At 48.0% G+C, this 15,685-nt stretch overlaps 1 protein-coding gene across 1 annotated transcript in view; it reads left to right on the top strand.

Moving 5' to 3' along the window:
* The window catches only part of MDGA1 (MAM domain containing glycosylphosphatidylinositol anchor 1), a 147,540-nt gene that overhangs the window by 109,548 nt on the left and 22,307 nt on the right, over positions 1-15,685 (top strand). Inside the window, exons 11-13 of the mRNA XM_030499210.1 lie at positions 7,050-7,227; positions 8,280-8,303; positions 15,384-15,536. Of these exons, the coding sequence (XP_030355070.1) occupies positions 7,050-7,227; positions 8,280-8,303; positions 15,384-15,536 (355 nt within the window). The remainder of the gene's footprint in view (positions 1-7,049; positions 7,228-8,279; positions 8,304-15,383; positions 15,537-15,685) is intronic.

The following is a 15,685-nucleotide window of genomic DNA, read 5'->3' as shown; positions in this document are numbered from 1 at the left end:
CAGGTTGGGAGGCAATGCCACCTCAGTGAAGGACCAGGATACCACAAGGAAGATCTGAAAGATGGAAAACTGCTTGAGTGGTTCAGGTGGGATGAAATGCAGTGGTACAAATGCAAGGGTATACGTGTGGAGAGTGCTATCAGAGGAATCTGCTACAGGCTGAGAGCTCATCAGTGGGAAACGACTGAAGTGGAGGATGAGTGGGTTGACTTCAAGGAGCTGCTGGTAAAATGCAGGTGTGAGAAAGGGCAAATGTACTCCTAGGTGAAACCTGAGGTGCATCCAGGCAAGGTGGAGAAGTGCTACCATATTGTGTGTGCAGGCCTGGGATACTGAACTCCAGCAAGTGGGATCATGCAGAAAAGGATTATAAAGTAGATCAGGAAAAGTGAGAGTCTGTGTTGCAAGAGGAGGCAGAGTGCTCGGCTTGCTTAGCCTAGCAAAGCAAAGGCTGAGAGGTGGTGTGATTGCTGTCTATAAAAACAATAGAGGTTCAAGCAGCAGGGAGGAAAAAGAGCCATTTAAGCTAAAGGACAATACTGACACTAGATCAACTGGGTGCAAGCTGCTTGTGAATAAATTCAGGCTGGAAATGAGAACATTAGGGTGGTCAGGCTCTGGAACAGCCGTCCAGCAGGATGAGCAGGCCCAACAGGAACAGCTTTTAAGATGGGATGTGCTACATTCATAAAATGAATAAGTAGAGGTAGCCCCTGTGGTGACAGGGGACTGGGCTCTGTCAGTCACATTGTATTTCCCCTGCTGTGTCCCTGATCATGGCCATGCTTTTTCTTCTCTGAAGCTGTGGAGGATAGGAGGGGGCTGCCAGTGCAGAGGGGGTTTATCCCTCTGCCAAAATACAGACAGCAAGAATCAAATCTCTGGTGTTCAGTTGCAATGTCAAAGACAAACCATCTTCCTCTGCTCCGTCCTGTGGTGCCAAGGTGACATCAAGGACCAGAATCATAATCCATTGCTAAGTGTCAGAAAGTGAATGGGAAGAAGTGGAAGAGAAGGGCCAGATCAATGGCACATTTTTCTATCATTGTGGAAAATATTGGAGCCTTATGTTCAGGAGAGGTTCCTAAAATTCTCTGTCCCCACCTGCCTCCTGCCTCTGTTTCAGGACATTTTTCATTCCTGCTTTCCCCAGGAATTTGGAATGATCTTATTTCTACCTATGGAACGAACTCATCTCCTGGGCTTGTTCTCCAGCAGTGGAGAATGGATCTGGCCCTTGGATAATTTGCTCTCCATCTTTGACACTGTAAACTCTTGACACACACAAATCCTGTCATCATCTTTTACTTTTTTTAACTTTAAGAAGTCCATGGCATCTAAACTCTTTGAAGTTACCTTTCTGCAAGGCATCCTGTAGCTTTGGAGGTGCAGTTGGGGCAGAAATTGAGGACAAGACATGTTTGCTGAGGTGGCAGGGTATCTTTTATTGCAGAGCCCGATGTTCATCCCAGGAGTCGTTACCAGCACCATAACAAAGCTCAGCCTCTTCCAGTCCTTAGGATGAGGTGCTTGGGAGTATCTTTCCTGACTGTCACCAGTTTAAGGCCACAGGCACTGCCAGTCCCATCATGTTGAGGACAACGGTGTGATTGTTTCGGGTCTTTGTGAAAAACACTCACTTTGGAAGGGATCAACTCTGTCTTAGCTGGACTTTTTGAGGATGAGTTCATGGCAGTCGCAGCCGCAAGGGAAATCTGATGTGAGATGATACCTGTAGCACTCTAGGGCAGAGCAATATAATGTGTCTAAGACTCCAGGCAAACAGGCTGAACTGATAAAAATGGAAGGCTCTTTCACACCCTGAGTGATATTGCCTGTCAGAGGAAAAGTGCCTTTTGCTGCTGCCACCTTCTCCTGGCCCCTGGGCCGTGCTAAACAGGCATATCTATGCCTGATGAGAAACTGGGCACTTGGTTGAGACTTGACTGTTCTCCTGGGCAGATGAGAGAGATGGGCGCCCTTGCACCTACTGCTGACAGGGCACTGAGCTTTGAAGCCCTCCTTGATTGCTGGCTGCTTGAAGACTGCAGCCTGCCAGCTGCATGGGCAGTTGAAGATTATTTTGTCAACATTATTGCCCCATGCTTCTTTCAGACCCTTTTGAGAAACCAGGGCTTCCTGCACCACCAGGCTCTCCAGGGCTTCTGGTCCCGTGCATGGCTGCTCTCCAGAGTGTCCTGACACTCGCAGATGAGAGAGGAGGAGAAGGCACATGCACACAACTCAGCCTCATGCCCTACTTGTCTATGTGCTAGAGACAGTCTTGGTCCGTTGTGCTCCTCCGCGGAGCTGTAGAAGGAGCGAGGAAGAGCTTGTCAGAGGGAGGAAGCCTGTGTGCAAGGCTGTGTCACACCAGCCTCCCTTTGTCTGCCATCTCATCTTCCTTTGGAGAGGCTGGTTTGGCTGGGGATGGAGCGGGGAGCTTTCCCAGTGGCGGACGTCTGTGGTTGGCTGGCGAGGATGGAGGGCGAGTGCAGCCACCCCTATCTCATTTGTGCTGCAGGAAGGAGCAGCCAGGGGAATTTGAATGAGGCTGAGAAAAGAGGGAGAGAAAGTGAGCATGTGTGTGTGGAAAGGATTTAGAGGGGAGATACTGGAAAGCAAAGCTAGTGCTCATGCCCTGAGAAGTTGCTGAAGAAGCGGGACAAGTAAGAGTAGCAGTAGTGAATAGCAGTGCTGCAAAGCTGGATGCCTGCAGAGCAGTTCCTTTGTTCTGATCAGCTTGTTGGGGAATCTGCATGATTTTAATATACAACTCCCTGGGGCTTCATGATGAAACACATTTTCCTTCTATTTTCTCCCTCAAACAAGCACGCACAGCTGTTTAATGCACAGCTAGTTGTGAGACCACACATGTAGCTACGCAAGTCACACCAAGTCCCAGCACAGGTAAGTTATCATGGTCTTGTGAACCCATGTTCTGTTTGTTGAGCAGGACTGCAACATTAACTATGGACCGATGTGTGTATTAATATCATTTATTAGCTTTATTATATCTAATATGTGACTGGCCTAACCATCGTTCAGTCTGAAAACAACATCCTTTTTTCCTTTAATAGCCTACATAAACAGAAAGTGTAGATGTGTTGGTGTCATACTTTGGACCCCTTTGCTGTGACAACATCCCAGCTGGGATGGAAGCAGAGGGCATCCTGCTTTTCCCTCCGAGGCTCTTGGTGTGTGTTCCTGGACGATGAGCTGACTCAGCCAGCCACAGTGGGACAAGCATTCTCTATGTATCACAAGCCAGCTCAAATGATAAGACAAGGGACTGGGCAGACAATACCTACCAACAGAATGTGATGGTCAAGAACAAGAAAGGGCACACCTAGTTTGCAGGTCCTGGAGTACATATAAGCGTGTGAGTGTGCTCTCCTTGGTTGCTAATACTGCTTACAAGTGACGGGGAAAGAGGCAGGTTGCACACTGTGCATGTGAATACATACATCCCACTCAGGGCTGATTTTGCCCTTTGTAAGGTGTTTTTAGTGAACCTATTCTGCAAGAACATTCTCCCCTCTGCAACTTGTGTGATATTCACAGCCAGCTAGTGGAAACAGTGGTTTTGGTTTATTTTTCCCTGCCCATCCCTTTCCTCTGATTATTGGAAATGAAGGGAGGTAAAGGCAGAGCTGAGGCTGCGCATTGCGCAGTGCTCTTGTTCTGGCCCCCCTGGCAGCATCCTGAGCCTGATGATGAATGAGCTTGTTGTGTGAGATCCTCCACTGAGGCTTCAGCATCTCTAATAAGGTGGCCAGTGTTTCACTGTCCTCTGCGCCTGCCTCTGCTTTATTAACTGCACTGCAGCAATATTAAGCTGGAGCACTGGGCCAGTGTGATCAGAAGGAAAGAGGCTGAGGAAGAGCTGGAGGGAAGAAGATACCAGGATAGCATGGGAGAAGACACACAGAGAAGGAGAATGAAAGCACAGTGGGCTGTTAAGGCATAGGATTAAAACATGGGTTCCTGCTGGAGTGATGCATGCAGGTCTGCACAGAGCTGCTGCTGGCAGTCAGGGAGGCCACGGATGTTTAGGGAGGAGGAGGAGGCAGAGCCAGACCTTGGTCTTAATGTCTCTGTCTGCTGGACCTGTGCTGGTGACTGCAAGCTGGCACCTGCTCCACATGTACACAGCAAGGGCTGGCTGGAGCTGTCCTGTTTTTCTCCCTTGTGCTGATTTTGTGCCCTTTAAACTGTGCTGGCAACACATCTGGCCCTTTCTCCTGACCACTGCAGCTAGCCCAGGGAGGTCGTTTGGCCCATGCTGCTTTTCGCTCAGAAGAACTAGTCTTTCCAAAGGTGTCCTGGGCCACTTCTATCAGGATGCCAGGACTGTAGGGACTGTAGTAAGGATGTGCAGAGGGCAGCCTTGCTGGCAGCCAGTTGCCATGCCTGTCCAAGTTGCAGGTTGAATAGAGTCAAGATGCACAGGCTGAGAGAAGAGCTGAGTTCAAAGTATTTGGTGGAAAGAAAGGCCCCTTGCAAAACTTTTCCCCTATAGTCCAAGAGGAAGTATGTGCCAGGGCTCAGCCCCTGGCCTCTCCTATTAGTGATCCAGGTCTCTCCTTGGAAGCAGGACAGTTGTGACCCTTTGGGGGTGTATATGTGCCTTTACAAATTTCTTTTCTCACAGCCGAAACTGTGAGGCAGCCAAGTATTTATTTGGTTAAACCCACATGCCCCTTAGGATAGACTCAATTAGGGGCTTTGCAGTCCAGACAGAAGGCTGATTTCTTGGTTTGTCCTGGATTAGGTGGTGTGGGAGAGTAAGTGATTTGACATAGCTCCCAGAGGCTTTAGATACCCAAATTCCACCGAACTCCCAGCTGAGATGGAATTTGCACTGTCTGAATCTCACCCTCAGGCTTCTCTCTGACAACCCATTTTGTTTCTCTTCTAAAGGTTATGTCTAGATGAGGGAAATGGCTCCTGACCTCCTCCTGTTTGCTGGCTGCCTTCCCCGACACCCCAGCGCATGGCAGCCTGTGGGGAGGAGCTGCTGCCAGCCCCCTCAGTCACGCTCCGCTCCTCAAAATGCCCCATGCCAGGAGCTGTGCTGCATGAGCCTCCGGCTTCAGGCTTGTGACCCCTCCTCTTCTTCTACATAACTGGAGATCCGGTGCTAATGATCCCAGCTGAGGTCGCTGCGGCTGGGAGCCAGCTCTGCTCTCACTTGGCAGAGCAGTGGTGCAGAGGGCTGGCAGATGGGAGGGTTGAGCGGTAGGCATGCCAATTGGATCAGCATCCAGCTCGCGTGCGTGCAGATGGGGCGTTATTGATACGAATGGATCCTGGCAGCATCCCGGTGCCAAGTTCGTGCTTGGTTCCTGGAGGCACTGTCCTGGTCCTGGCTGCTTGGACTGCTCCCAGGTGCCTTGTGGGAAGGCACTGAGCTGGGGGAAGGCACCAGAGCAGTTCCCGGCCCTCTGACCCATCTTGCCAGAGGGAGGAGGAGGACAAGGAGGGTGGAGAAAGCAGTTCTTCAAAAGCAACATGCACCCTGATCTGTTTAGGTACAAAGGTCTCTTTTAGGTACAATCTAAGGCAGGTACAAAGGTTTTGTTCACTGTGAGAACCACATGCAGCAACACATTCCCAAGGGCCAGTCCCTGCCCAACACAGTAGCATGGCAGGATCTGGTCCAGCCCTGCCCTTTCACTTGGGAGTGCTGTCCAAACTGCGGGTAGATCAACTCAGGTGAGGAGGTGGGTTGTTGGGCCCTGGCCATGTTGGAAGTAAACAGAGCTTCTTCACGGGAAGCTCTCTATTGACAGCCATTTCTTCTGAGTTTGAGCTTAGTTAGCTATGCTAAGGCTAGAGGCAGGCAGAGGAGGGATTGCATGTGCTTGTTCTTACCAAGCGCTACATCTATATTGCTCCTCTGCCTTATGTTGCTGATGGCCTTTGCTTCTGCTGTGCCCTCACTCCATCTGCTTGCCCCACACTCTCCACACTGACAGATTTGCTGCAAACCTTCCTCCCTCTGTCTCTGTTCCAATAATCCTGCAACTTCAGAGTTAATGGTGAACACTGAGCCTGCCTATCAAGAGAATTGCCTTTGCAATGGAACATGTCAGCCTTGAGAATATATCAGAGGCAGAGGAAGGCTTAGTGGGACACCAAGTTCAGGTTCAGTGGGACAGTGAACACTGGGCCATGGAAAGCCCTGCTGAAGGTCTTTTTAACAGGACCAGCATCCCCAATAAAATATCTTGTCACAAGGATCCAGGCACTGCACAGGCAGGAAATTCTAGCTTCACAGTGCAGTCCTTATTCTTGTCCTTCCCCTGCCAAGCAAGCATGACTGTGGCAGGGAAGTTTCACTGACACATAATTCATCATTTTTAGTGGTGGTGGTTTTGACAACAATATTTTCCCCGTTGCTTTCTTGAAACTTCCCTACTGCCTTAGCAAACTGAACAATGTTCAACAAGCAAGGTTCAGCTCCTTCCAGTGGGCAACAGAGAAGGAGGGAGCCTATGAATGACTCCAGAGGACCACTGACTTGAACTAGATCCATTATTCTGGTCTCTGAAGGGTGCTAAGAAAGCATGGCAGTAGACAGGTCCCAGTGAGGCACCACATTAAATGTCATGGTGCCCAGGCAGCGAATGAATGAATTCTGCAGCAGTGATTGTGAACTGAAGGGTATCTTGGCAAAATGTCATGCTGTGTGTGCACAGGACTTCAGTGTGCTGATACAGGTGAGTTGGGTTCATTCCTCCCCTCTAGGAGATATTGGTTCCAATACAGAGTTGCTCCAGGACTTGTAGTTCAAGTTCTCCCCCAGTCAGAGGGACCCCAAGTCTTCCCTTCAAGGAGAGTTCAGGCTCTGTACCTGGGGTGAGAATTTGTTCTGTACCAGGGGTGAGAATTTTCAAACCAATTCTGCATAAATATCTCATTGATAAATCAGGTGTACTTGTCTGTATAGGAAGAGGAGGAATAGGGTGTTAGATGGTGGATAGGATCCCTCAAGTTTCCAGTTTCAGGATTTTCATAACACTGTGGGTTCTTTCCCTATGCAGCTGGCTCAGAGAAACACCATCCAAACCTTCATTCCTGTGCAGAAAATGGAGAAAGGCCTGTTGCTGGAGCATGTCTTGCCCAACCTGAAAGTGCCTCAGAGCTATGAAGTTCGTCTGACACCCATCACCAGCTTTGGGGCTGGAGATATGGCTACCCGCATCATCCGGTACATGGAACGTAGGTGTCTCCTCCTCGGTCCTGGCTACGAGAGAAGGTCCGAGCCTCAGGCCCAGGGACATGGGCATGTGTAGATGTTGTCTCCTGCGACCCTTAGGTGGATCTCTCTGCTCTATGGAGTTTTGATGGCACGGTGCTATCACATTTGGCCGTATTTTGATTGTTGCCATCAATGCAGAGCACTAGATAGACACCGCTGAGGGTCTCTGTCCTTTACTCAGCAGTTCTGACTCACACTCTCCACTCTGTGGGCAGGAGAGCCCCAAAACCCCATTCCCCCATCAGGCCACGCTGCAGCTTGCCATGGTACAGTGGCATATTTTAGAGGACAGTCACTGGACTCTGCATATTAGCCACATGCCCATAAAAGTAAGAGGATTTCAGGGGGCTTCAGTTCTTTCCAGAGTTGAATGCACAGTTCACTAGTAAACCTGTAGGTCTCTCCAATACCCTGTATCCCATATGATCCCATTGATATACGTTGACCATGTTTCTCTCCCCAGCATCCCAACAACTCACTAGATAGACCCCCTATTCCCTCAATCCTCTGATTTCTTTTCTCCCCTCAGGAGTTTGGACCCTCTATTTCAGCAGAGAGTACAGATCCCCCTCCTCCTATGTTTGCATGATTTCACAAAACCCTCTTGTCCTGTGGAATGACGTCTGGTGTCCCCAGCATAGCTGTTGTCTCAAACTTCCACATTGTCTCAAACTATTTTGATGTCCCTCTTTGATATCAGGCTTTGGTATCTAAGTAGGTGTTATCTCAGTGGTGCTCCAGAAGGAAACTGCTTGGGTTGCCAGAAGGGTTCCCTTGTGCAATCCTGGGATCACCAACCCTTAGGTGGTGTTTTCTTAAGGTCTGTTACTGCTTGATTCACATTCAGCATCTTGTTCCATCACCAAGGCAGACACCAAGCACTGCTGTTTCACAGACATGCTGCTAGGAGTACCTATGACCTTTCTCGATGTGTTCATTTTATTTTCAGACTTTGTTTGTGATTTGAGGGAGTACTAGCTGTTCTGACTTGTTTTTCTGTTTCCTTTTCCAGCAATCAACTATCCCAACCCAACAGGTAAGTAGCAAGACCTGCCTTGTATTTATGTTTGGAATGTAATGCATGTTAGTCCTAAGCGCTCCAGCAGACCAGGAATACACAGCTGGCTTTGCCAAATCCCCAAAAGAGGATGAAATTGCATACATGAATGCTTCCAGTAAATAATGCCATTTTTTGTACCTGGAGTTGCTGCCGGAAGATATACACCAGAGATATGCCTCCCACTCGCACCTGATATCTCTTTGACTGGATAGGCTGTGATCTTGAACCCACTCTCCCCTTAACATTAGCAATCTGCATACAGTAAGCATTTAAAGTTATTAAATGTTGTCCAAAATATCTGTGTTTAAGGAATGTTTATCCCCCATCCTCTTCTGACAAGGAATGATACCACTTGACATCTCTGCAGGCTGGTATGGAACAGTTTCCAGCTCAGATGTGGTTCCTCTTGCAAACTCCTTGAGTACAGTCCCTTTCTTCTTCCCTGCAAGTGGCACCACTGTTTACTTGCTTATTTACCTTCTGGTCATTCCTGCCAAGATGCAGGCCTATCCTTATTGAGCACCCAGCGTTCCATTGATTTTGAAAGTAGAATGCACAATGTCTCAGAGTGATGGTCTTTAACAACAATATGATCGTGCCCATCGAGCATAAAAGAGGATTTCTAGCATGCTGTAAGTAGCCATGGAGTGATCTTCAGAGGATGAAACAAAGTCCCTTTGCTTTGACTGCTAGATATAAGCCCAGGCAAAGCCCTTGAGCAGAGATAGGCAGACTACTTGCTGTTGGTCCATGGTGAGCAGGTGATTCCATGTAGCTGTTTCTTTCTCCTGTTTCCAGCTACTGAGTCAGCATTCAGTCTTTTTATATATTACTCTGTGTATGTATAGGCAAGTACTACTGCTTCACTGCAGAGTAGCAGTGAGGAGAAGCCAGGGTTCGGCAATGGCAGCCAGGAATCAGGGTATGGGGTTATCTTGTTAAGACAGCCACGAGGCATTCACTCTTGCAAGTTCACACCCTGAGCATAGTTTGATGAACCATACTCTGCCTGAGAGCAGGCATTTCTTATATAGTCAGAGGGATTGTGTGGCTCTAACTCCTGATTGCCTTTGCTTTGCTTTTCCTCACTTTCTGATTCTCTTTAAATATTCTCTATAGAAGACTCACTGGGAAACAGTGAGCCTATTGCCTGGGATACACTTCAGAATGTGTCGCTCGGTACTTGCTGGAGGAGACAAGCATCCCAGCCCGCAGGTGGAAGTGACAAAATCTGGCCTTTTGCCACTTGCCTTTACACTGCATAAATCACTGTTAAAGCCAGAGCAACTTCAGTCCTAATTGTGTCAGTCTCTTGGGGTCTTTGTAAACTAAGCCTTCAGTCTGCTCCCCTGGGATTGCTTTGGCAGCTTGATTGAGGCCAGAACAACTGCATGAAATTTGCCTCTGGTGGAGCATAACTCAGCCAAGCTTGTATTTTCATGCAGTAAATCCAATGCTGAGTTTCTCTTTGATACAAGTTACCCAGCCTGTGGTGGATATTAGGACGTGGGTTCATGCCTTGAGGTTGAATGTGTAAAGACTTGCTCTCAGAGATGCCCCCTCCTTTTCACCTGCTGCCAGTGAAATGTGAGCCCAAAGGCCTCTGGGCCACAGCTCAGTTCCAAGATTCTCATCCTAATACATGGAAATCCATCTTATTTTCCCACTTCCCCTGCTACCACCACCTCAGGGAAAAGGCTTGGCACGGCATTGTAAAAGTATCTTCATGCTAGGCTGCCCAGCCAAATTCTGGGAGCAAACATTGAGAGCTCTCAAGTGAAAGGCAAAGATTAGATGATTAATGCCTCTGGCAGCCTGATCCAAGGGCATGCACAATGGTGATTAATTTACAAACTCTGAGAGTCACTTAATGCAATTATTTCTTCATGCATTTTCTCTCTCAGCCTAATAAGATGTTAATGACATCGGGGCAGGCATGCATGTGGCATGGTTACAGAGCCAGGCACTGGGATTATAAAGCAATAACAAAGTAAAAGCAGAGGAAGTGAACAAAAGACATCAAGGATTTCAAATATTTAGAGATTAGTGGTAAGACTGACTGTAACTCTTAAAAATCAGTTAATCTGGTTCTAAAAAAACCCAGAATTTATCTTTAAAAAAACTGACTTAGAATTATCTTCATTCTACAGTATTACGTTAAAGATCTCTTAGAATAACTGGTTGTTTTAATGTCATGACCAAATTCCAGTGCTGGGCAATTTGCTGTGTCCTTCTTACTTCTCCCATGCAATTTCATTTGGATATAGCCTTCACTTTCTAACCCAAACTTTGCAGTGCTGCCTTGCAAGCTATTCCAGCTCATCAGCAGTGGATGGCTTGGTTTCCCTGGCTCTAGCAGAAGTAGCCTTGCAACCTTGGTGATGAAGATATCAAGAAGCATATGGGTTTGCTGGGGTTTTTTTCCTCTTGGCCGGTGTGTCTTGCCCTTCCAAAGCAGCAACACTATTTCTCATGTATCTGCAGTCTGGCTGTATGTGTTGCTAAAATGTTTTGGGATCATGGAAAAGTACAGTGCGTGGTGATCAGTACCAGATGCTGGTTGTTGTAGATTATCCAGGCTCCTTGCTTACTCTCTAATGCTTTTGTGTCCCGCTTCTGATAATGCCTCATAGTCCAGAGGAATCTGAGTTTGTTGCCCCATGAGCATGTGAGAATGAGATGTGAACCTGGTGTCCAGAGCTGGATTCCTTGAATCTGTGCCCATTCCTCAGGAATGTGTATAACAGAAAGGTTAAAAAACGTGACCTCCACCGATTCCTGTATCCTGATGGCAAAGAGGACTGCCTGGGCCATATTATCGCCTTGTCACAGATGGAGATATGAAAGCAGATGGCAATCCAGTATGACCCAACCTGTTATGGTATTGTGAAGCTTTCCTCCACTACTGGTTAAAAATGCTTTAGAAACTTACCATGATAGATGCTTTTTCTTAGATCCCAGCATACATTGAGGTTGCAATAGAGTTTTCATTGTCTTCATCATCTAGATGGGGAAACTGATCTCCAGAGGGAAAATGATAACCTGTGGGTCATGCAGCAAGACTGCAACAGAGCTGAGGCTCGGAGCATGGTCCCTATACTCCAAGCCAGTTTCAGTCATCAGATCACAGCCAAATGACAAAGACAATTTTATTCAAGTGCATTCCATCTGCTATTCACCCATAGTCTGCAGCTAGAATAGGATTATTATTATTTGCATTCATCTGGCAGACAGTATTTCAGGCCCAGGGATGGCTTCCCCCTAAGGACTTGAAATGAAAACCTTCATTATGTTTCTCAAGAAGGCAAAGTAACGAGAAATGCTAATAGCCATAGCGAAGGGTCTCTCCACAGGGGATGCAGGGAGGTGTCTGTAACCAGGAGCAAACATCTCTGCACTTTGAGTTGCCAGCACTGCAAAGCCTGCCAAGGAAATCTGTTTGGTGAAGACAGCACTAACTCCACCCTTTGAGGAACCAGCTCCCCTGCCACCTCCACCTCACCTCTGACAATCCAGAGAACAACTTCTGTGTTCAATATTTAAATCCACTGTTTAATTTTTAAACGGGAAGCTTCCTTTGCACCATAGTGCTGAGCCAGGATCCCTGGCAGATGGTGTGAGTCTGCAGGAAGGTTTGCTTCACACAGCCAAGGTCAACAGTTAGATCACTGCTGTGGCCTCTGAGACACAGAAGGTCATTTAAAGGTTTTCTTTGCAGCTGCATCTGCCAGGTTTCCCCTTGTGAGCTTTACTGATAACAGTCCAGAGCTGGAATGCTGGCAGTGTCCCAAACCACACCAAACATCTCTTTGTTATTCTGGGCACCTTCACTTCTAGCTTGGAGAAATGCCAGAGCTTTGCCTTCCTCTGGCTTGTTTTAAACCAAAGGACCAGGAGTCAGAGCACTTGGATTCTGTTTCCAGCTTTGGCACTGCCTTCGGTGACCTTAAATGTGCTTCTCTATACTTTTGTGCATGTGTTTCCCCATGTGTAATGTGGGAGATATATAGAAAGAGGCATTACTACCTCGTAGAGATGTTAAGAAGCCTTGTTCATTAGTTGTTGCAAAGTGCCTTGAGATCCCAAGCTAAGCAGAGGCAACGTGCTGTAGTTACAAACTCCTGCAGAGCAAATGGTGCTGCACACAAGCTTGATCACATTGTGGTGTCTGTGGGATATCTAGGACCCTTTTCTACTTTATGCTCTCTACCACCTGTAAGTAGCTGCATCTGAATGAGAGGAGAGGACAGAGTCAGTCTCCTTCTGTGGGTGTGAGGGATTTCTTACCAATGAAGCACAGCAGTCCACCAGCTGACACAACCAGGCTTTGGTGGCAGGCTGGGTTAGGGTTAGGGACTGAGGCTGTCCTCAGTCCTTGTCTTGCACAGCTCTCTTTGGTCTCCACCTGAGCTTGGACTTTCTCCTTAATCTGCCTTTCCTTTGGTTTCTGTGCCTTGTCCTTTAAGGGTCTGCTCCTTCTCAATCAGTTGCTTGGCTGGCCTCTGTGTTAGAGCTTCATTCCCTGTTATGGGAATTTTGTGCTGGAGAAAGATGTCCCCTTTCTCCTCTGAAGGTCAGAGGTGCAAACCATCCCAGTCCCTTTGACTGAAAAAGGACATTCATGGTGGATCCTGCTGTGTAGGATAATGCCATCATAAGAGAAAACTTGTGTCTTTTAACTGCAGCTGGCAACCTGTGAGCTGGAGCCACATGAATGTTTGTCTTTGTTTTGATGGAGAGAAGCCAGGGGCATTAGAGCAACCCAGAAATAATAGAAAGCTTTAGGGCTCCAGACCGTCCTGTGAGGACCAGTGAGCGTCTGAGACGGCCACAAACTCCCTTCTCTTAGCCATGAGGGCTGGGGAAGGACACTTAGAAGCTGATTTCTCACCCTTTTCCCCCTCCATCTCCATGTGCTGGGGATGAAGGAGGTCCCCTCCATCCCACATACCCATCCCACATAGTTGGCCCACCTCAGACCCCACCAGCATCTGCCCTGTCATCTGCTTCCTACTCCTCCCTCCTCCTTCATCTCCAGCTGCCATGTGCCCCTCTGTGCTCAGAGCTGCAGAGCAGTGGCTAATTTGGATTAGGATGCTAATTAGAAACGAGCGGATTGTACGGAAAGCACTTAGCCAGGGTTAATCAGCAGTTAAGTGGCTGGCCCAGCCGAGCTCCCAATGGCTGTGCTCAGCTCGCAGGAGCAGCATTTCCCCCTGTGCTTACAGAACACCCAGCTGCCCTGGTCCGTGAACCAAGCCCTTGGCTTGCAGCACAGTGCCTAACCTATGGTGGCAAAGACCTTTTTGTGAGCCATAACAGGAGGCTGCCTCCACTTTTCTCACAGCTTTGATGGAATGCTGGAGAGAGACAGGCAAGAAGGGGAACCCATTTCCCTACCACAGGGGTGTGCAGGCTATTGATTTCTGTTTGGATGATGGTTGTTTCCATTTCCAAATGGGAGGGGATGCAGAGGGCCTTAGCTGCAGAGTAGGAACCAGGAGGTGTAGCATCTCAGAGTGAAGATGCTGTTCATTCATGGGTGGTCTTTCCTCTCTGGTACAAGATGGCAGATTTTGGTGTGCATGGAAGGTGTGTGAAAATCCAAATCACAGAGTTCCATGTCAGGAGCTTTTGGCTCTGGCATTGCAGAAAGCCCATCCCATCCTTGGCACCCAGCCCATAGGTTGCTGACCCTGCTCTGCCCTACATGTTCTGCCAGAGTCACCCATGCTAGGACAGAGAGCTTCCTGACCAGGAACCAGAACAAACCATCACTGAAGATGCAGGAATGTAGGAGCCCAAGTAAACATTTGGGCTTCTCTTCATCTAGGCATGATAACAGTAATAGTGAGGGAGAAAAACCCCAAAAAGATGAATCTTGCACCAGCATGCCATAGATGAAGTTTCTAGCACTTCCCAAGCCTTTAGCAAGGGCCCGGATTTCCTCTCTGTATGTGTTCTTCCATGGCTTTTAAGTACTTTATCTTTCAGTTTCATAGCACACGTCCTTGCTCTTATATAAAGGCAGAAGGTAGAGATCTGCATTTACTGTGTCTGTGCCACTCACGAGGTCTGAGATCCCGCTCTCAACCCATTCTCCAGCTCTGGTTTTTGCCCAGGGACCTTTTAGAACACAAAGCACTTTTTACATCAGGTCTTGGACCAGTTTTCTCTTCTGCCTGTTTCCTCCATTCCTTTCCTACTGTGTCTGCAGTGTAAAGCTGGTTCTTGGCCTTTTTTTTTCTGTGGCTTGGGAATCTCTTTTTTACCACAGAGGTTACCATCTTCAGCCTGGTCAAGTCCAATTCATTCCAATCTCTGCAAGACGATATTGGGTTACGTCTATGCACAAGATTTTTCACCTGTCTTACAATATTGCTGTAGGGTGTAACTGTCTTGTGGTAGTAATAAAAGTGAGCCCTGCTGCACACGTGGTTGATCCTACATAAAAATCTTTTACCTACATGACTTATTTTGTTAGGGGAACCAGCATAAGCTGCAATATCAAATGTGCCTTTTAGCTGGTATAAATTGGATATACTCTAGCTAAATGACACATTCATAGCACTGAGATGACCTCTTCTCCACAGCTGATTTTTTTTCATGTGTGCCATAGTTTAGTTAAATATATAGCCCAAAGCGGGGGTCATCTGCTGGAGCTTTTTCCTCTCTCCTGGGGAAATTATTCTACCATCAAGTTGTTCTGGTTTAAAAGCCTCTGTGGCCTGTTTGCTTTCAGTGCTTTTTTTTACCTTCCTCTATGTTTGCCCCTTCAGACCTCCCAGCAGAATCTCTCTTTCTCTTTAGCCTTCTTCCATTTTGTCAAACCATCACATCCATCAACCTGGATTAAGCCTTCCATAATCATACTAATAACAGATACACTCCTTTTCACCTTCCTCCTGAGGTTGGGGGCTGCCCATCTGTCCCCAGCTTGACGCAGAGCCTCAGTGGTGATGTAGCAGTGCTGTGAGACATGCTGCAGGCACCCAGGCAACCTTGGGGAGGAGGTTTGAGAAGCAGCAGCTGAACACCCCATTCCCTTCCCCACAGATAACACTTGCCGCTTTGAGGATGAGAAGATCTGCGGCTTCATGCAGGACAAGATGGACAACTTTGACTGGACCCGGCAGAACGCCCTGACGCAGAACCCCAAGCGCACCGTCAACACGGGGCCCCCCACAGACATCAGTGGTACACCGGAGGGTAAGCACACGTCTAGGGTTCTTTTGGCTTGGCTGCGGAGGCGAGATGTACGCCGTCGCTCGTCAGGAGTCCTGCAGCTCTGGGAGCTGGTGGAGCGCTGATCTGCTTTCCACACAACGCGCTCCTCCTCTGCACGGGGTGCAGGGAGC

This window comes from Strigops habroptila, chromosome 10 (assembly GCF_004027225.2).
Source record: "Strigops habroptila isolate Jane chromosome 10, bStrHab1.2.pri, whole genome shotgun sequence".
In the NCBI taxonomy this organism is placed as follows: domain Eukaryota; kingdom Metazoa; phylum Chordata; class Aves; order Psittaciformes; family Psittacidae; genus Strigops; species Strigops habroptila.
The sequence above is the reverse complement of the archived record's forward strand: the minus strand, read 5'-3'. Positions and strand labels throughout refer to the sequence as shown.